This window comes from Hermetia illucens, chromosome 5 (assembly GCF_905115235.1).
Source record: "Hermetia illucens chromosome 5, iHerIll2.2.curated.20191125, whole genome shotgun sequence".
NCBI classification, from domain to species: Eukaryota; Metazoa; Arthropoda; class Insecta; order Diptera; family Stratiomyidae; genus Hermetia; species Hermetia illucens.
Genome location: NC_051853.1, coordinates 6,566,812 through 6,589,123, shown reverse-complemented (window position 1 = coordinate 6,589,123; position 22,312 = coordinate 6,566,812). Strand labels below are relative to the sequence as shown.

Below are 22,312 nucleotides of genomic sequence, written 5' to 3'. Positions count from 1 at the left end.
GCCCCACATACTAGACTCATACAGTACTGAACATTTGGGGTTAACAACGGAATGAACATTGCCAATTCGTTGGCTTCCACGCTGTGCTTCTTGGGTCTGTTTTGTAAACAGCAAAGTGTAGAGGTGCCGGGCATTAGCCAGGCGCTGCAGAGAGAAGCAAGTGCTATTGTGCAAGGATTTATGGTAATCCGTGCAATTGACTTATGGGCTTTTTGATGCCAGAAAATTGAACTTCCACCAAGAGTGTGTAGCGAGTACTATGCTCGCATGATTCCTACTCTAAAAACTAGAAAAGAATATCTGCATGCTATCTATGAAAAAGCACTCTTTGCAGGTCGTTAGCATAGTCAAGGCAGACAACAATGTGAACACATATTTGTTTATAAATATTTCACTGCGAGCGCCAAGATCAAACGAGTAAGCTATCCATGAGCTAACTTAATGGCAATAATTATTCCATTGCAAATATATTTAGTGCAGATTGTTTGAGTGTTTCCATGATCTTAGTCAAACATATTCGTATACGACGATTAATGCCTCTGTCAATATTTAAAGACTCGCTCGTAACTCATTGCATACAGAATACAAATGAAAAAATTTGCTATTTTCGCTGCAGGCTTAGAAATGTGTATTGCATTTCAAATTTGTGCAACCACTAAGCTTAACACTTTAGTGTAGTTGCTCAGTATATATTGTAAATATACTACAGCCGAGCCTCCATCGCTCTCTATACAAGGCGGGATCGCCGACCGACACGGCATCTTTCCCCCGACTTCCAGCGCAAACTGGAAACGCATCAACCTAGCCCTCAAATCTAAATTTCAACCTCTCCTACTCCCATCCAGCCGTACAGTCTCTAACAACACCATCAACCAAACCGTACGAATGCGACGAAGTGATCCCATCCCGTCCCTTAAACTACCGCAACCTCATTACCCTACCAAATGATATCCTAAACGATATCAAATACAAAAAGACCCTCAGGCGGAGACTATTTGGAAATAGATACCCTCCTCAATACTCTCGCATACTTTCCGAAATTCTTGAAGTAGACAGGTTCACCCGCGAAAGGGTCCTGACCCTCTACACTAAATATATCTACAACCGCCTTTCCACAACCGAACTCAACCCTGGTACATACAGGGAACTCAGGAGAACCTGCCCGCGTTTAAGCAAATCTGTCCAACAAAACACGATCCTACTCCAAAGCATCCCCCCCCCCTCCCTCCACAGAAAAGATGAATGTCCTCGCAGACCACTTCTTTCAAGTACACCACTCTACCCTCCACTTCCGTGAACCATGTTTTGACAACAAAGTAAGCGAAAAAATCTCTCAACTTCTTTCCCTTCCTTTCTTCCACATCACTCAACCTACCCAAAATCCCTTCAGCCAATCACTCGACCCAAATCAGTGTGAAAATACCTCACCCATCCACTTTGTCATTCCTGACTCCGTCATGGCCTCCATCGCCACCTCCAAAAATAAAAAATCAGTTGGACTTCACAAAATTCCTCCATTGTCCTAAACAAATGCGCTCCTAGCATTGCTCCTCTATGATCAACCACTGCCTAATTAATGCCCACTTCCTAATAGATTGGAAACATGCTCAGATAGTTACCATCCCAGAAACAAACCAGAATCCTCTAAATCCCAACAGCTACAGGCCTATCTCGATCCTATCATCCTCCGCCAAGATCTTCGAGCGGATCATAAAAGCAATCATTGATGAGCACTGAGACTCCAATTACACACTCCCCGACTTCCAATTTCGACTCTGTGTATATAAGCATTTATAAGTTTACCGAAGCGTTTGCAAAGTCCTCCATTTTGATCCACACTTTTGCAAGCTAATTCTTAGCTTTCTTAACGGGCGGAAATCCTAAGTTCAGCTCCAGCAGCACCTTTCTTCCCGCTGGCATCTCTCAAGGAGCAATTTTCTCCGCTACCCTTTTTCCCTGCTCACCGCGAACCTACCCAAACCAACCCTACACCTAAACCCAATCCGAATGCTCCAATACGCGGATTAGCACATCCTTTATACCTCCACCAAAAACATCCCGGCCGGTGAAGCCCACTTGAATTCTTATTTGGACGAGCTTTACCGGTACTTCGTCCGTTGGAATTCACAGAAATGCGAGGTAACATAAGGATGGCGGCGAAAAAGAGGAATGGCATATCAACCCCAATCCAAACCGTAAAAGAAGTCACCTACCTTGGTGTGACTATGAATTCCCGCCCATCCAACTGGTGCTTTTAAATTCCTTTATCCAATCCTGAAATATAACATTCCAACACCACTGAAACAGCTGTTTTGCTACAAACAGCTTATCCGTCCCCTCCTCATTTGTCGCTTAATTTTCTGGTCCGACAGCTCCCCTACTCAAATCGAATGGCTCCGACTCAACACCTACAAAAACGAAGATAGCTCCAAATACATCTCCAATCAGATCCTCTGCGATGCTAACCAAACGCCCGCATCGAAGTCGTCCCAACCCATCATGCCCTCAACTTCTTTACTAAATGTCAAACTCATCCTAATCCTCTTATCTTCCAGGCCGTGAGGATCGAGATCGTCGAAGAGAATCTTCTGCGAACTCATCTCAAATCCTCTCCTCTCCTTTTTGACCCCGACGGTAGAGTAGTCTTCTACACTGGTGGCTACTCCTCATCCCACCCATCCCCAGCGCCAATCCTAGCTTCCGTTTCCCAAACCTCTCTCGCATGCATCCCAACCCTCATTCTAGTTACCCCCCCCCCCCCCCCCCCCATCTCCTCGGTTTTTTCTAAATACCAACAAGTGAGGCTCCTTTTGTCTCTTCTTTGAATTTCTTTCTAGCCAAAGGCAGGATGTCAGTTAGTTGGACAGTACAGAGCCTAAATGATTTTTTCTCCAGCAGATCCCTTCTCAGTTTCATCAAGTAGAAGTAGACGTCAATATGCTTGCTCCTGTGCAGTTGATTTGGAACCTGGTAGCAGTTTTATACAACCTTGGTTGCCCTATAACATGGTGACTGGCTCTTTAACTGAGGTGCCCTTATCTTCGGATATCTGTCAGAATCATAATGGCTGTGAGATCGCAAATGAAACTGCAATATATTCTGCCTTTGTGGTAGGGTTGAGGATTTGCCTTGCAGTATATGTCCTACCTAAAATCTTATTACTGACGAGTATTCTTACTTTTTTCTTGTCGACGTATGTGGTCTTCCACGATTTTTATGTACTATGTACTTCGACTCGTCCTGCGCCTCACGGGGGTACAGAAAGGCACAGTATTCCTTGAAAGGGTAGTATAGATACCAGGGCGAAACGTGGATTGGGAGCCACGATGGAGCATAAAACCTGGGAAGCACCTTCCGAACCAACACCAACAGCTTTACTATTAAACTCTATCTCCACCTTTACGTGGTGATCACTGCGAGTTCTTTCTTAATGAAAAACTGCAGACGGAGAAGAATGAAGGCGAGTCACTCGCGCCTAAAAACGGGACAAATTGTACCAACTGATCCTCCAGATTGGGGTTTGGGTAGGGCTGACAACCCTACACGGACAACCGATGTTACGAAGCCACAGAAGGAGCAAATATAAGCCTCATCAACGTCCACACCCCTACAGAGGAGACTGCAAAGTCGGAGAAGGATACCTTCTACGAGGTAGTTGAGCGGACCCTCGGAGTTTGTTCCAAGTTTGATATCAAAATCAGACGACGGAGGTTTCAACAGTTTAGTAGGGATGGAGCCCGTATTCAGGCGATGCGTCGACTACCATAGCTTACATAGGGATGCCAATGATATCGGACTGCGGATTATTCTAAATTCTCAAGAAGTAGCTTTTTGGTGGATTTTTTTAGTTTTAAAAAAAGGGGGAACCATAGTTCCAGCACGCAAACCTTTAGTAGAGTCATTTTACTACCCCTTTTGGTGAATCACACACATCCATGACTACGACCAGTATTTGAACCAAGGGCACGACGTGTAGATCGTGAAGTTAACTCCCCAACCATCTCAGCTATCGTACCGGGCCAAGGATTTTCCTTCCATGTTTGCAGTTATATACAAATGGAGCGATTACCACCAGTCACCGCTTTGGATCACGCTGCTCCCTTGGCAGAAGTGAGGCAACGTCTGATGAGTTACCGCTGCCCTTGACGGAACCGTCAGTCATTTTCTGCTAAAGATTCATATATAAGCATTTTTCCTTCGCCTCCGCTCTTTTGCTTCTTTCTGCCTCGAACTCCGCTGATTCCACAAGCAGGTTCTTTCTCTTGGGTTGTTCGCTTCCATTAAACGATGTCCTTCAGAATAGAGGCAAGTCCCGCGGTAACTACCGTAGCCATACGGGTGCCGCCTTTTTGGCATTAGAGCCCGGCAACATGGTTTCTCCAACTCGAGGCCTAATTCATTTTAGCTGGCGTCACAGCGGATGCCGTTCGTTTCAATTCCGCACTGGTCGGACTGGTCGTGGAAGCAGTTCAACTTGTCTCCGACATCCTCGAGGACTTTTCTTATGCTCAATTAAAAGCGCAGCTCATAAAACGCCTGCCAGTGAGCGAGACGGCTAAACTTAACCACTTACTGACAGCGCTACCGATGGGACCGTGCTCCAAGCTAGATGAAGCAATTGGGTGGTGACAAAGTCAGTAGCTACAGTTTTTATGGCTGTGGAGGCTTCCGGAAAGTACACGGGCCATCCTGGTATAGGCGAATTCGGGGTCTCTGGATACGTTAGTCGTCACCGTGGACCAAATCCATGAGGTCCACGTATGAACCATGGTTGGCGAGATCTCCCGCGACAACTCAAACCAGGTGGCTCAGTTTTAGTGGATGGTAGCACCGTTACCAGCCACCGTCTCTGAGTTGGCAGAAGGCGTCGATACTTTGCGTTCGGGGAGTAGGACTAGATGAAGGTCTAGATTAGCTTCCCGAAATGGGGGATTGGTTAGTAGGCCGTCGGAACCTTCGGTAAGTACCGGGGTATACTGGTACCATCGTAGGCTCCCCGGAAAGACTAAAAAATGTACCAGTCCCTGCAATTTCTCACCAAACAAATCAGACTTGCTGGGATTTCTGGCGACGGCTACCCGGAGTGCAGCACCATGTCGCCTTACAATCTACGACCTCTTGAATCGGCACAACTACCTGGTCGATACAGGCTCTGACGTTTCGGTTCCTGGCATCAATTGTTAAAACTAGCGGCAGCAAATTCTTCGTCGATCCGCATGTATGGCTACAGGCAGATAGACTTGCGTTTAAAACTTCGACGAACGTTTTCTTGGCGCCTCATTATCGCGGACAACAGCATACTCATCTTAGGTGCTGATTTCCTGCGCCACTATAGATTGCTCTTAGATATACATAATAGGTCCCTCATTGACCCCACAACTTCCCTTACGTCATCAGGAAAAGCCTCATCCTACTCACCCAGCACTCTTTCTATTGCTTTTTAAGATGTTCCCGATGTACGTATTCGCGCACTTCTTCAAAAATACCCCAACATCACTACCAAGCGTAGTCTCTCTGACTCCATTAAGCGTGATGTTTAGCACCACATTAACACTACTGGCTTCTTATTTTTCTCTAAGGTGCTTCCATTACCACCGCAGAAATTCGCAGTTGCGTCGAAAGAGTTCGAAGAACTAATTAAGCAAGGTATTTGCAGATCTTCAGAGAGTTATTGGTCTTCGGCACTACACATGGTCCCAAGGTCCAATAGCGAATGGAGACCTTGCGGCGACTACAGACGTCTAAATGTGCAGACGATTCCAGACGGTCACCCCATGTCATTCATCCACGATTTTGCGCACTCTTTCGCAAACCGCCGCATTTTCTCGACCTTGGACTTTGTCAAGACATACCATCAGATCCGTGTAGCTCCCGAAGACATTCCTACAATATGCACACCTTTCAGACTCTTTGAGTTCACTAGGATGACTGCTGGACTGTGCCATTCGGCGCAAACATTTCAGAGATTCATTCATTCTGTGCTACGAAGCCTCTACTTCTGTTTCGTAAATTTGGATGATGTTCTGGTCACGTCTTCCTCTGAGTCCGAGGCCAGTCTAGTTTTTAATGTTGACTAATGCAAACTTTGCAATCGCAGGTGAGATACCTCGGCCATTTGATTACCCCTGAAGGCATACAACAGGACCCAAAACAGGACTGTTTTAAAAAACTGTTAAAGATCTCAGAAAGTTCTTGGGAATTGTTTAGGATATGCGGGATCCTAAGTCCACATCCAGATGATGGTGGGCCGGACTAAATGAGGAGCAACTTACTCCTTCGTTTTATAGTCCATGGATCCCTAGTTTGGAGAATAGCACCCCAAGCATTAAAAATTAAAAAAAAAAAACAAAAAATAACTGACGGTTTCATGCAGGGCAGAGGCAACTCATTAGACGCTGCTTCGCTTCTGCCCTGGGAACAGCGTGACCGAAAGTGCAAGGCCGATCACCATCAATCGACCCTTAACGTTTTCTTGTCTGGGCCGAAAACCGAAGACCCCCGTCTGATCATGTGGTTCCCAGAGGCTGTCCAGGCGTTTGAGAAAACTTAACTACAGCTAGTGGATGCTATGCTTCTGAAATTCCCTCAGCAAGATGCATCCCTAGCCGTATTCGCCGATTCCTCAGACATTGCCGTTGGGGCCGCTGTTCATCAAAAAGTCAATCAAATCTGGCAAACGTTGAGCTTCTTCTCCAAATGTGGTTGCTGACGCTTTATCACGTGGTGCAGAGGTCGAAATTTCCGGTACCGTCAATTTGCTGGCAATCGCCAAGGCACTGAAAGATGACGCAATTCTTCAGAGCGTGAGGATCAACTCCAAATACATATCTAGGGAGTTTCCTATTTTCGCTCAACATCCAGTAAATACTGCGAGACCTCAGATAAATTACCAAGACCATATATTGCGTTTCCACACAATCCACCTCTACATCATTGGCCCTTTACGAGACTCGCATGGTTTCAGGTATTGCCTTACAATCATCGACAAGTTCACGCAGTGGCCTGAGGCGATACCTCTGAAAGACATTATTGCACAATTTTTTGCAGAGGCCCTCTGTCGAGAATGGATTCCACGATTTGTTGTGCCCTTTTCTCAGAGTTTGGCAAACTCCTCGGCTTTAGACGCCACCGGACAACCGCGTACCACCCGCAATCCAATGGGATGCTCTAAAGGTGGCACAGGACGCTGAAGGCCGCTATAATGATCCAAGATGATCCGACTTAGTCGCAGGTTCTGCCACTTGTTCTACTTGACCTCCAGACCGTCAATCTAGAAGAATTTGCTGCAAGTCCTGCAGAGCTGGTATACGGGGAGAACCTGAGACCCTCCATCGACCCAGTTTTCAACGCTATCGATCTATTATGATCTCAAGGACTCAATGCCAAATTTGAAGCTGCCACCATATACCAACCACGCGAAAACCGTGGCTAACGTGCCTAGGGTTCTCGAATCCTGTACGCATGTCCTTGTTAGGACGTACGCTCCTCGGAAGCCGCTCCAGCCACTTTTTGAGGGTCCCATCGAAGCCCTCGATCGAGGCGAACATCATTACAGCCTCAACGTCAAGGGGGGTCTGGAGATAGTACGAGCACGAGGAGGAGAAGGGCTCTATACACCCATTTTTTACTAAGCCAACAGTTAGTGTACTTTAAAATCCAGAACAATAGAATCAGTACAATAATAAGTTCAAGGACGAAGGCTACCTGAAAATATTTGTTTTATAGGTAGCAATTCCAAAATTCGCTACTTATTTAGTTAGCTGTAGGGTGGGCAATGCAAAGAAAATGCGTCAATTATAAACCAAAATGCCTAGGACCGGAAGTGTCAGAAAAGATTCAAACAAATCTCTAAATTTGACTAAGATAAACAATTAGTTTCTGCAAACCATCTGCCCGTTAGGTTGCCTAAACCCATTGGGAAAAACAAATAGTCGGAGGAAGCCTAATAGTATATGTTGACGGACGAGGCCTTATAATGCTCCGGAAAAGACCAAGATCTAGACAGCTTCATCTGCTGCGATCTATAGAAACCTTCATGTAGTCTCAATAAACAAGAAATCTGATTCTAAACCTACTCCAACAGATCCTCTTGACCAGTATCAGTACATATCCATGGTGTTGGTCTGAACTCGAGCCCACCTTAGATGGATTACTTCATCTGCAAGTTTTTCATTTACTTCAAAAAGTTTAATAAGATTTTATAAAGTTTCCGGAGACAGGTTTCGCCTGGAAATGTGCCACTTTCTGGTGGTAACTTTGAGATAAAGCTTCGTCAAATATAGATGCGAAAGCTTGTCAAATAAAAAAGTTGTAGCAGAGATTGCGATTCAACTTTCAGAGATATTGCCAGAAGCTTTACACAGATTCAGATTCAGAAAGTTAACGCACTTTTAATAGGTTTTAGCTTCTTACGTTACGCTTTACCTTCTTTCCTGAACATCCGAAAATCCGAAATAATATTAGTATCTAAACATATTCCCTCATGATTTAAACATGTACAATTCTAACGGGTGGAGAATATCTAAACTGTTCGTAGCTGCAATTCTCAAAATTTTCATACTAAGATTCCGTATCTGATTGACAAAGACGCAATATAACTGGGCTACCGAATGGAAATGTTAGATTTTAATATTAATATTTTTGAAAATATTGAAAACTTTGAGTTCAAATAAAAAAGATATCTCCTCTACAGAGATGGGTTGAAGATTTGATTTTCATAGATACATAGGTTGGTGTAGAGATTCCCTTATAAAGTGGGAGATTTTCCGAATTTTCGGGCTTTATTTCTTAAAGAATCGGTTTACTGTTTGTCTGTCCACCTGTCTGTCTCTCATTTTTCTCGGAAGCGGCTCTAGCAATTGACACCGGAAAGGTGGAAACTATGAACGCTCTCGTATACAGTAAGCTACATCCTTCTACGTCGAATTTAAAGGGGGTCCCCATACATGCAAAAGGGGTTGTACGTTTTTTCACCAAATATAGTCATATGGGATATCAAATGAAAGGTCTCGCTGAGATCTTTCCGAAGCTCTCCTTAGTTTTGATTTTTTTTGAAAAGGTGGGGAGTGCGCGGGTCGAAAGTGGTCATTTCTTTTCCGGACCCTTTCCCAGAAACTACCTATAACATTTGTGGGGAAAGAATTCGGCTAAATCTTTTGTAGATGTGGGCTCGACTTAACAATTTAAACCCTTTTATGTTATTAACTAAATAAACTCTTAAAATTTTTTTCAATATTTAATTTTTCAGAGGAATGGGTTACAAAGCGTAAGACAGAACTAACAACAACACGACAAATAGAAACTCGAGTCAAACGACAAGTGGTGCTTGAAGATGGTAAAGTTATCGAAGATTCTGGACCTATTGTATCAACAAACACAACAGAGGACACCGAAAAGCAGGAGAGCGAATCCACTGAGGTGAGTTATTTAACATTCTAATGAGAGAGAAAGGCCCTTACAGGCTTCTAAGTTAGCCACAATAAAAGAACTGAATACTCCTTTTGGGAGGGATTTGGGATGAGTCGTCCTGAGCCACCATTTATTTAAGGCTAAGGTTTTTAAATTTGAGTAACGAATAAAAAAGTTACATGATATTATCCTGTTCGAGGTCATAACTAGAGTTTCCAACTGGTTCATATTCTTAGCAAATTTTAAATCACCAAATTTCATAATGATCGGTTTATTACTTTTTGAGTTAGAATTAGCGTGAAAAAAATCATAAAAAATAGGAAAAAATTGTTTGAAAAGAAGTTTTTCGGATTAGAAGATATTTATTATATTTATCGCAATATTATACACTATACGACAAAATTTATAAATACACTATTTACATTGCGCCACAAAATTACGTAGCAGCAAGAATTTCGCTTTAAAATAAAAAGAAGTCAGCCGGACTAATTTGAAAACAACTCATTCCTTCGGGGTAATGCATGAACTACATTTTCCTGGGCAATTGCGCTATTTTTGGTAGTAAGGTAGGTATCAGCGGCCGCTCCGGGGAGCCCAGTTAGCGCTGCGGTTCGTCATTTCGTTGCCACAAACTCCTATGACGGTGACTGCTGTTATGAGAACAAGAAGGCAGAGAATGCAGCTTCCCTACCCTGTCACTAGAAATCGCTTCGAGGCCACCAAAGAATGGTTCACCCAGTGTCGATAACCTGAATCTGGCTAGAGCCGGGCAATCGGAAGGGCAGTGCGTGAGGGTTTCCCCCTCTTCTCCGTAGCTTCGGGAATGCGAATTGTAGGGTATGCCGAGCCTGGCGGCGTAGTCCCCTATGGCCCAGTGCCACATGCAGACCGCCGCAATCCTGTACCCATTTGCACGTGTCTGGCACAGGAGCTCTCGTGATCGGGTTTTGTTACAGGCGGGCCAAATTCTCCTTTTCAGCTTCAGCTGCTAAGTAATGCGAGTAGATTCCGCCCTTAACATTTGCCAACGAGATACCAACTGTACCCGCCGAAGAACCGTCAAGAACAGAGCCCCACTTGGCTAATTCGTCAGCCCGCTCGTTCCCCTCTATATTCTTATGACCGGGAACCCAGAGGAGGGTGACCTTAAGCGTGCCTCGCGTATGGAATAGTTCTTAGGGAATGCCCAGATTTCCCCTAGGTGGAGGGGGAGATGCAAGAGTACATTGAGAGCATTTGCCGGGCAGGACTGCAAAGTCTCGGAAGTACCTGCACACACGGTTCTTTGAATTCTATTAAGCTTCGTCCGATTGTACTTTTTGCTGAAAGTCTGCCACCATATAATAGAACCGAACGTTGAGATGGGATGCACTATAGCTGTGTACACCCAGAGAAACATCATCGCCTGCACACTCCATTTCTTTGCAAAAATGAAGTCTACACAGACCTTCTTAACCGGAAAGTACTAATCTCTCTTGTCTCTCAGATCCGATTGGTGGAAGACAGCTATAGTGCCCGCTTTCGGTATGAAAACTACTCGTGTGTATCCTAAAGAGATACGGCTGCGGTAAATCTCGACAAGCCACGGCATAACCCTCTCCTGCTGCCTTTGTAGCATGCTGGCTTTATGCCATCTGAACCCGGAGATTTATGAAGCTGTTTATAGCTCAGCCAATCTTATCCTCGTTGATTACCGATTTGATAGTCTCGCACGGCTGCAACCCCTTCAATTAAGGCTTTGACTTACACTCGTCCTCGCTGACGAAAAGTGCCAGAAGATTCCGACCTTTCGACTTTTTACAAAAGGATGGGCTCCTATGTTCCTTGGACAGAATCTTACTGAGTCTTGCGGATTCGTTGATGTTTTCAATGTCCTGACAATAGTCCAACCAAAACCGTCTCTTAGCGGTTTTGATAGACGATTTGCATTTCTGCGGGCGGTCCTTGTACGGCTGTCGATATTTATTCCTGTAGTAGATGTTAAAGATCTCTCTGGTCAGCTTCCTGAGGCTGGAGAAATCTTCACTCTACCATGGTGGCAGTGGGTTCTTGCTGTATTTATCAGGCCGCGGAACATTAAAGGCGGTATCGAGAGCTTTTTCGCCTGTCGTGCCAACATTGACGATTTGTGAACTGGGGAGTTCGGGCTTTTTAATTTAACCAAACCAGTTCCAGTCGACCCTCCTGGCGTCTTTGGCGGGTTTGGAGACCTTTACGGCGAGATCTACACTGAAGAGTTCTCCGAGCTGGGGAAATGGAAGATTGGTGTGCTCCCCTGTTATACACCGATATATTTCTATTAATAATAAAATCGAAGGATGACTTACCTTTCTCGTTGATTTCCGAGCTGCCCAAAGCATATGCCTTGCATTGGCGCCGCAGCCTACCAACAGGCTGGTCTTCTTTGCTGCTATCATGGGCGTCAAATGTTGTAGTTCTTGTGGTGGAGCTAATCGGTCGTGAGCTATGTAAGCCGAGGAAATACCCTCAGCATGATCTGCTTACGTGGGAGGCTTGTCAGCCTCCGTCCCATCTCCTCCAATAGCTCGTTGGCAGTTTCGGCTAGATCCAGGCCACCGTTCGGTTTTACAGAGCAGAATACTTTTTGCTTTGCATGACCCTGAACCGTTTATACGGAGCAGAAAAGATTGTCTGTTTGTGTGGGATATCTCCCCTTTGATAGCTACCCGGTCTTTCATGAGAATCTTAAGGTTTTGAATAGCAGAGATTCGACGAACTTGTCCTTATCTATGCAGATCTTCGGCAACCAGATGCAAGGGATCGGTCTCTTGCGAATCTCGTCGTAGGGGATGACTTTGACCCTTACGCCATCCCAGATGCTGATCTTAATGACGCACGAACCGAGAAAGTCTCTGGAGACTGGTCCTCGAAAGGTATAAAGTGGAATCCTCGGTCCATCTGAGAGGAATCAAAGCAGGGGATGAATCTCATGTCTTCATCTTTCGCGTGCAAGAGATGCTCAATGACCATCTCCGAGAGCCTGCCCTCAACGCTGGTCCACACCTCCGGTGCTAGTTTCCCGCTAGCAGGGTTGCCATCCGCCACACATAAGTGCCTACGTTGCTGAAGGGTTTCGCAGTTCGAGATTCGTCGGCTGGCTGTTGTTGCTTACCTTTCTCCAGATGTTGCTTAGCATTCGAGTCCTTGTTCACTATGCTTCGCTTATGTTTTCGTTCGACCACATCTTAATATTAATTGTATTTGAAAGCGACGAGTTTCGCCTTCTGCTCCTCCGCGAGGCATTTTCTGTTTTCTGGTATTTAGCGAGATCCTTTCATCCCGCTTGTTGAGAGTACTGGCCTCCTTATTCTTAGCAATCTTGGTTCCGGTTTCCGGGACTCAACGAATCTCCCTGGAAGATGCCCTTCCGTATATGGATAGGTTCTGAGGTATTGGTACCCCCAAATGAGAGTTGGTGACCCCAAATGCAAGCTGTAACGTGAAACCCACGGACTACCTGAGAGGAATCAAAGTAGAGGCTGGATCCCGTGTGTTTGCCTGTCCAGGAGATACTCAATGACCATTTCCGCCAGCCTGGCCTCAACGCTGGTCCACAACTACGATGCTAGTTTCCCGTCAGCGGAGTTACCATCCGCCAGCGCCGCACGTAAGTGGCTCCTAGCCATGTTGCAGTTCGTGGCTCGTCGGCCGGCTGTTGCTGCTTACTTTTCTCCAGATGTCGCTTAGCGTCCGAGTTCTTGATCACTCTGCTTCGTTTATGTTTTCGTTCTTCCTCGTTTTGAGATCAATTGTGTTTGAGAGCTATGAGTTCCGCTAATCGGCTGGTATTTGGCGAGGTCCTTTTCATCCCGCTTATCGGCAGTACCAACCTTCTTATTCTTAGCAATCCTGGTTCCGGTTTCCAGGATTCAACGAATCTCCCCAGAAGATGCCCTTCCGTATACGGATAGGTTCTGAGGTATTGGTACCCTCAAATGAGCACACTGATAAGGTGGTAGGCAACCTTTCAATGACTGTCAAAAAAAGCTTTATTAGTTTGGGATCAATTGTGTTGCAGCGAGCAATGAAGCGGCACTGGTCTGCGACCCACTGCACAGTTACGTGCTCGCATTGTAGGAAGCGCTCGACGAGTCTCCGGTACAACAAAGGGCAGTAAGATGTTGTCCCCACCCCTGTTGGATTTTCGTAGTAGGAGCGGATGATACAAAGGTTCATATCCTTAGTCCATTTCATGGTCGCCACAGATTGTGATAAATAGCTGCAATAGACGGAGCTCCTGGTCATTGTGACGCATAGACGCTTCCCACGGTTAACGATATCGATGGCGTGCTGTCCATAACGGAGCCCGACCCAGTCACGAAGTCAGACGACTCCCCCTGATTATCCGCCGGTCCTTAAGCTCCTCTTTCTTCTCATTAGATGGATTTGTATTTTATACCTAGTTGTAAGGTGTGGTGATAGCTTCCTCAGTGAGTAATCTGCAAGACCGCCAAATTCCTAGGACTTCCTCACCTACCCCCTGAGGCATGCAGCCATTCAGACTGAAGCCCTCCCTTTCCCTGTTTTCCTTTTACAACCAGACTTACGACCAGCTACGGTGGAGTTTTATGCATTTTGATTTATTATTCTGTATTTTATTATCAAAAATCCTATTTAAATCACTTTTTCATTGTTTTCCAGCGGCGAAATTTGGGCGAACCTGACGTTGTAGATGGACCGGAAGCCATTGATTACACCAGTACCGAACCACCCGAAATAAAGCGGCTCGGATCGGGTGGAGGTAGTGCTGGTGGCAAGGAGTTGGTGACCCCAAATGCGTCAGGAGGAGGTGCGGGGGCTGTGGTGCAAACATTGGTGGCTCGCCCCGATGGCCTTGTCCGCGAAATTCAAGAGAAACGTGTAATATCACGTGAAGAGGTCAAAGAACTAGTCGAGACGGAGGATGTCCGGCACTTGGGTGATTTTTCGGATGAGGTAAGTAGTTAACTAGCATTTGGTATTTAAATAATTACAGGCTTCGGTTTTCTGTAGATTTATTAACGTTCAGTTAGTCAAATTCATTCGTATCTAGCCGAGGTTGTAAACGTACAATTGATGGATAGCGAGAAGCTCTTTTCACTGTTGATATTAAACTAATTAGAAGAATTCAACCTGTGAACTGAGTGTTCTCTTACCAATCAAAGTCGACACTATATATTCACGTTTAGTCGTCCGTCGTGCCTTTTAATCCTGACACTAATCTCTCAACTATGAGCAAGATTATCTGGCGGGAGGATCCTCACATTGAACCCCAGACAAGACCTACCACACTGCATTGCCTCGGTACTCGTATGGTATAGCCCACCTGAAACAACTCAATCGATTATCAATGAAAGGATTATCTGCTATTCAGCTCTTGTCTTTTCCACTAGTCCTTTTTTCCTGCGAGACGCAGTCAACCCAGTATTCAACTTTTGCCCCTAAGTGCTACTATCAGAACAATTTGCATTTTATGGGATTCCGTATGAAAAGGTCTGTGTGATTTTTCGATCGATTGAAATTTCCAGGTTCTATTATATCCTCGGCTGCTGTGAAACCATTGAGAAGGAAGACCAAGGGTGAAGGGTATTTTTTCAGACTATTATTTTTAGATGGTTTTATCGAATTTAACTCGAAGCCATCAGAGACCACCGTCAAAGTGCAATGAAGCCCTGCACTGACTGTCCGCCTAGTCTCGCAGTGCCAGAGGAAAAAATATTATGGGATATCTTCTGAAGTTCATCTTCGCAAAACAAAAGGAGGTGCGATCTTATCTTGGAACGTCTCGCCCCTATGATGTAAATATGTGTATTTAGCATGAATTCTATTAAGATATGTGTTATTGATAGATTTTCTGAACGAGTGCGATGCATTTGAACGGATTTCTGTAAGATTTGTTTAGGGGCAGCAGGACCAACTATTTGGTACACGAGGGCTCTTCCCATGAAATTAATGAGAGTTGAGTCGAGCCATCACCCTGCAACATGTAAGCACAAACTCTTCCCAAGTCAGGTTACAATCATCAAGTTTTTATCAGAGCCCGACTACATACTAAACTAATTATTCCATCAACACCAATGGCTCTGCAGCATCCCAAGCAGCATCGCTTCCAAAGTCAGAACCAGTTTGAGCCCTCCGCCATTTTCCCACTTGAAACACGAAGGAGTCAAAAGCCTTCTTCTATCAATATTTTGGTGATACTAAACTCAAAAAGCCAATTCGATTCAAAGTCATTGATCTGCGAAACTTTCTCGTTTTGTCCAGGTCCATCTACTGGGGTCCATTCTACCGATCAGCTCCCCAAAAACCAGTTGACGTCGGTGCGACTTTAGACCAACTCAAGATATTTATTCCGGTTTTGTTCGACACTCTATTGACCATTTTCGTGGGCTCCCAAAATGGCCAATTAGAGGGTTGTTTACCTGTTCCCAGAATAAGAAATTGACTTCACTTCTTCTTGCCTTTATCTCCTTTATTGTGCGCGATCATACAGTTTTGGCAACATGCTCATTTGTTGTTATTGTTATTATGGTTGGCGTTTTTCTTGGACCGCCTGGATTGTTAGTGTCCACGGGCGAGATACAATGCATAACATGCCGCGGTCATACCGTACAACGATTTTCAAGACAGCAGAATTGAAACAAGAAATTTATGCTAAAAGACTCTCTGGGACCGCAAGCAAATGGCTCCACTTGAATGTTAGTTTCTGCAGCCGTGGCTCGCTTGGTTGCCTGTAGGCCAGAAAATTGTTCATTAACTCTATTAAGTGACCATACCATTCACCTAACCGTTTTCCCGATGAAATTGAAAGTAATTTCGGGAGGTAAAATTTATAGAGGCTACGAATTATTTTGGGCGGCCGAAGAAATCAACGTTGACGAAACCAGATAAATTATTGAGCGACCAGACCAGTCTAATTGTGCAATTATCGCGGAAACACTTGCAATTCACAGGTAACTGATAGGTGGTTATTCGGTGATTTGTGGGCCATTGTCTTCGACAATGGTTTTACTTTCATTTTTTCATCGGAATTTGGGCTGAATGATGCGGTAGATGTTGATACTGCGAAGCAATCAAAGTATTGCGGCTGGCGGCTAACTATGACTTCAGCAAAGTTTGCAATATTTTGAGCAAATTATTTGGTCATTGTGATAAACTTTGTCATAAATAATATTCCACTCCCGTTCATCCCAAGATATGATGATTGGAAACTTCATCATCATCATATATCAAACCAACTACATTTAATTATTGAGAGTCAACCACCCTTACGCACTATCGTTTGCGCTTCAGCTCCCCACACGACTTCCCCAGATGCTTGCAGTCGTCCTCGACTATTCTGCGCCAAGTGCCCCTGGGACGATTCACTTGTCGACCATCCTGGGAGAGTGTATTATGCATGCAATTGTTGCCCCTCCTTAATGCCATTTCTGTCCTCCAATCACATCGCTTACGAGTGCCAGTCCTGTGCATTGACCAAGCTTTTCGTTTGCGATAGTGTCAGGCCAGCGTATTCTAATGATACAAACCAGACAGACATCGACGAAAGCTTAGAACTTTCACTTTCGATGTGCTACTCCCATATAGGAACCCAGAAAGAACACTAGCACAGAACAGTCTCACCTTGATTTTGGTGTTAAGATACTTGCATTCCCCGATTTGTGACAGGGAAGTGAAAGCGGATCTAGCGCTGGAGAGTACGATGACCCGTCAGGCTGAGAACCTGAGTCGGTGTTTATGTTCAGTCCAAATCTACTTGTCTCTCTTTCCAAATCCAGAACCATTTGACGAAGGTCCATGATCCTCTGAGAGAGCAAACAGATGTTACCAGTGTAGTTGACGTGTTTGAGGAGAGATATCACAGCTACAGCGATCCAATTTTTTTTTATTAAAATTCGTAAAATTGACAAAGTTTTTTTGTTCAGAATTGGATAAGTTATAAATATTTATCTATTCAACACGTTTGTAATTATGTGGGAATCCGCTCTGGTTTGAGGTCGGAAACAGTTACGGCTCTAAGAGTACGTGAGTACTTGTCTCGGGGACTTAATCCCACGGTCTTCTTAAAAAACGGACTGATTTTGTGACCACAATCAGAGCCCCGCTGCGGTAAGCTACAACGGTACCAGTATACACCAAGTGCATAGCTCAGCATTCATACTGGTGGATTCAAGGCCTACCAATATCTTTACTGAACTAAGGAGTACGACTCCCGTGTTGAAACGCAACACCACCTCGAGGCTCAAAGGTCTCTGTTCCTTTGAACGTAACCACAACCCCCATGAAGTTCCCACTAGGGGGCCAACCGCAACAACCGACCTGAACACACATATGTACAACAGAAATTCTCCTGAAGTATGTGAATTCAGGGTCTATCCCGATTCCCATTGTGCCAGTATACCCCTGGTAAGGTTTCGTAACCTATTGCCACTTCAGATGAGTCCCCGTGCAGATTCGGCTCTGATCGCCCTAATTAGGCCTTTGAAACATTCTCCTACTGCATCCTATCTGGCAAACCAATGTGATACAGCGTCTTCTTGTGGCACCACTATGGAGGTTCTCCTCGGTCACTTGGATTTGTTTCGGCCAACAGGGTTGTCAGCGTCGTCGAGCTTAAAGGAGTGCCTCGACGCTGCAGGACTTTAAAGAGGCTTTCATATGGTGGATGCAGCAGCCTACGAGGAGCGTCCACCCTAAAGAGGATCTGCGAGCGTGTTTCGAGGTGCCTGGGTGTGTAGACCTCTGGCGTCGTGTGTCGGGAGGATTGAGCCGGTGGCAGTCTTGAAATCGCGCCCCTGAGCAGGCGTAGCGTAGCAGGATTCGCTTAACCCTGCTGTCATATCCAGCACAGGGGCGGCGGGGAGCCGCAGATTCTCCGTATACACCATCTCCGCGGGGCTGGCTGCGAACTCGCCTTGATTGGCTATGAGAACGCCGAAGAGAACGAAAGGCAAGGATCGCGACTACGACGGATTGTTGCGAGCCATTAAGGGGGCTTTTAGCGACTACTACGGATTGTTGCCAACCATTAAGGGGGCTTTTAGCGTTCGGTGCCAACGTTCTAGCATCCCATTGGACTGCAGATGGTATGAAGTGGTGCGATGGCGTTTGAAACTCAGGAGTTTGTCTAACTCGAAGATAAGAGTAGACTGAAACTGCATTCTTTGGTACGTGATGATTACGGCTGGTACACCAAAGCGCGATATCCATTCTCGACAGAGGGCTCCGGTACATGATTGTGCCGTAATGTCAGTCAGAGGTATTGTTTCAGGCCACTTCATAAACTTGTCGATGATTGTGAGGCAATACTTGTAACAATGATGTCGAGGTGGATGGTGTGTAAACGCTTTGTCGACCGAGAGAATACGCCTACATTCTTTTTTACATGCTTGTTGATCTTACACTTCTGACAGATGTGCTTGTTCATGGATGACCAGAAGTATTTTCCGGTGACTAGCCGGTTCGTCATGCTGATTCTTATGTTCGCAAAACCGTATACAGCGTGGCATACTTCCTTGCGAAAATCGGCCGGGATGAATGGCCTGGGTCCCTTGTCTGAGGCCTCGCAGAGCGAATAGGAGTTTGAGCCGAAGATAGGAAACTCCTTGAGCTTGTATGGAGTTTGTCCTCAGGTTCTGTAGCGCTTCGGCCATTGCCGTATAATCGATCGCGGCGGGGACTGTGATCTCCCAGGTTCATGACAAAGCGTCCACAACGACGTTATCTTTCCCAGACACGTGTTGGATGTCAGACGTAAACTGGCTGATGAAGCTCAGTCGCCGAAGTTGGCGAGGAGGCGCCTTGCGGGGCTTTTAAGTGCGAACGTAATTGGCTTGTGGTCCGTGGAGATGGCGAATGGCCTGCCCTCAAGGGAGAAACGGGAGTATTTAATGGAGGTTGAATTATTTCAAAAGAGACTCAATGGTTACCAGGTTGGGTTCACGGATTCGTGGAGAGCGTTGCCTACCGCTGTGTCTGAAGCATCGACCAACACGGATAGGGGTGCACCTGACCGAGGAAATGCCAGAAGAGTAGAATCAACCATCTGTTGTTTGACGGTTTCCACCGGTTCGTGAACTATGCAACCTCGCGTGAATCTCTTGTTTTGGGCCCAGACAAGTAGGCGTTAAGGATCGTTTGGTGATACGCGGCGTTGGCCAGAAAACGACGACAGAATTTCAACATGCCTAAGAACCCTCGCAGATTCTTGGCCGTGGTTGGCAGGGGAAAGTTTTTGATTTCTTCAACCGGTTTTCTATTTTCGACCCTAGATAGGAAAAATTTTCAACGCTCTCAAAGTTGTAGTCCTCCAGATTCTGCTCCTTGTTTGACCAGTGCGATTTGATGTTGTTGGTTCTTTGGTTTTTGGCGTTGCCTTCATTTATGTGCAGCCCGAGGGTGATCATGTGGCCGAAAAATTTCACCTGCTTTTGTCGGAATTTGCATTTTTCGACATTTAGAATGACCTCGGCCTCAAGTAGACGTTGAAAATGCACTCAAGATGGGCCCAATGCTCAGATTCGGAAAGAAGAAGCTACCAAAATATCATCCATGTAGACGAAACAACATCCCGAAGAGTCCGCCAAAAGGTGTGCAAAACGGCGTTTTCGGTATATCTTTGGGAGCAACAGGGGTTTGATGATACGCCTTGGCCAGATCAAAGGTCGTGAAAAACTGGCAGTTTGTCAATGAATGCGCAAAGGCATAGATGAGTGGAATAGTGTATCAGTCGGGAACTGTCTGAGAATTCAGACGCTTGTAATCTGCGCAAGGCCTCCATTCGCCGTTTGACGGTCTACAAATAGCCTGTTTCGTGAGATCTTGGATCTTGGCTAGCATCGGGGGTGATAAGGGATGCACATTTGAGAAGATCGGCTGGGAGAAACTGCTATCAGTAGCAATGTTGCGATACTTTCGAAGGAGTGTGCAAATGCGATGGCCTGTAATGCCCTCGAAAACAATGGAAAGAGTGTCGTTTGTGCAGGTAGAACATCTTTTGACGGCTTTAAAGACGCTGCAGGGTCTATTAACGCTTTGTTCCGCAGGTCCACTAGCAATTCATAGTGACACAGGATGTCTGCGCCTAAAATGCGGGTGGTAATCTTCGTCAAAATGAATCGCCAGGAAAAAGTTCGCGCAATCCAAAACCCATGTCCACCTCCCTGTAGCCGTAAGTGCGGATGGGAGAGGAGTTCGGTGCAACCAGTCGCAAGTTTTGCGGTATTAAGGTGTTTAGTCGGTGTACGTGGAGAACCAACACCTCCATGCCCGTGTCGACAAGAAAGCACTCCTCTTGCCAGTTTAAGGATGTTTTTTCTTCACTCTATAACTCCTTTGTCCGGAATATTCTAGAATATGCTTCAGTAGTATGGTGCCTTTACCAATATAGTGACAGTTACGCTGTAGATTCAGTTCAGAGAAAATTCTATTCTTTTTTTAAAAAAAAAAAAACGTTCTCTATTCATGTTAATCATGTTGCATTTCCTAACATGTGGTCTCTTCAACAGCGCAGATCTCTGGCTTATGGCCCTTTATTAATTATGCTAAGGTCTAATTGACAGCTGATGCCTGAAATTCAATTCCGAGACTCCTCACATAGCCTGCACAATGCTATCATTTTTTAAGTGCCTTTCGCAGAGCTCTTATGCTACTATTACTCCCCTGTGCCAAGAATGCTTCGTGACCGTCCCTATTGTAATATTTTTAATTTTCCTTTTTTGTCCTTTTTGTTCCATTATATATGCGCGTACAATATCTATCAGTTTGAATTAAATAAATGAATAAACAAAAAAATAGATAGTTAAAAAAAAAATAAATAAAAAAATAAATAAGGAAACAGTGAAAATAGTGGAAGGATCATTGCGCACCTCGAGACCAACAACATTCTGTCCGAGGAGCAGAAAGGCTGCCGAGTTGGGTCAAGGGGTTGCAAAGAGCAACTCATTATCGACTCGGTAGTTATAGGACAAGCAACTAGAGGCCAAAGAAACCTCTTTAGTTGCTATATCGATTATGCCAGGGCTTTTGATAGCGTTCCGCATACCTGGCTAATCGATATCCTACATCTGTATCGCATTGATCCGAAACTAATAAAGTTTTTGGCGACAGTCATGGAAGGGTGGCATACCACCTTATCAGTGCGTACATCTGAGGGTGCTAATACCTCAGAGCCCATCCGTATCCAGAGGAGTATCTTCCAGGGGGATTCGTTGAGTCCCTTTTGGTTTTGTATGGCACTGAATCCCCTTTCATGGCTGCTGATTGATACATGACATGGTTTTGCAATCAAGTATGACCAACGTGCTAAGTGTCAACACTTGATGTCCTTAGATGACATCAAGTTGTATGCTGGTACTGACAACCACCTTAGAAGTCTATTGCGAATAGTAGACATGTACAGCCGTGATATTCGGATGGAGTTTGGATTAGACAAGTTTCGAATCCAAGCCATCCGCAAAGGTCATCACGAGCCACATGCCGGACATAGCATTGAAACAGACTTCTACCAGTACCTAGGAATTCTGCAAGGAACACATGCTCGAGTTGGTAATCTGAAGGGTGTTCTGCTGTTTGAATTCCTGCGACGTGTAATTTTGGTACTAAAATCGTATCTCTCGCGGAAGAATAAAATAAGCGCGTTGATTATATTCGCTATCCTTCACTGGCTTATGCATTCGGAATATTGTCATGGACGAAGACCTATCTCGAAAACGTCCAGCGTCGGATATGGACTACGATGTCCAAATTCTGAATGCATCATCCCAACTCTGCCGTGGAGCGGATGAACCTGCCTCGTGACATCAGAGGTAGGGGCGTGGTTGACGTGGCGACACAACCTCATCGCCAAGTTGACTCACTGCGCGCTTATTTTTACAGCAAAGAGCAGGCGAGTCCTTTGCATGCG

The 22,312-nt window shown here is 45.3% G+C and overlaps 1 protein-coding gene across 5 annotated transcripts in view; it reads left to right on the top strand.

Moving 5' to 3' along the window:
- The window catches only part of LOC119656695, a 554,004-nt gene that overhangs the window by 256,492 nt on the left and 275,200 nt on the right, over positions 1-22,312 (top strand). For all 5 annotated transcript variants that reach the window (XM_038063198.1, XM_038063195.1, XM_038063194.1 and 2 more), the window contains 2 exons: positions 9,248-9,417; positions 14,071-14,364. In XM_038063198.1, coding sequence (XP_037919126.1) covers positions 9,248-9,417; positions 14,071-14,364 — 464 coding nt within the window. The remainder of the gene's footprint in view (positions 1-9,247; positions 9,418-14,070; positions 14,365-22,312) is intronic.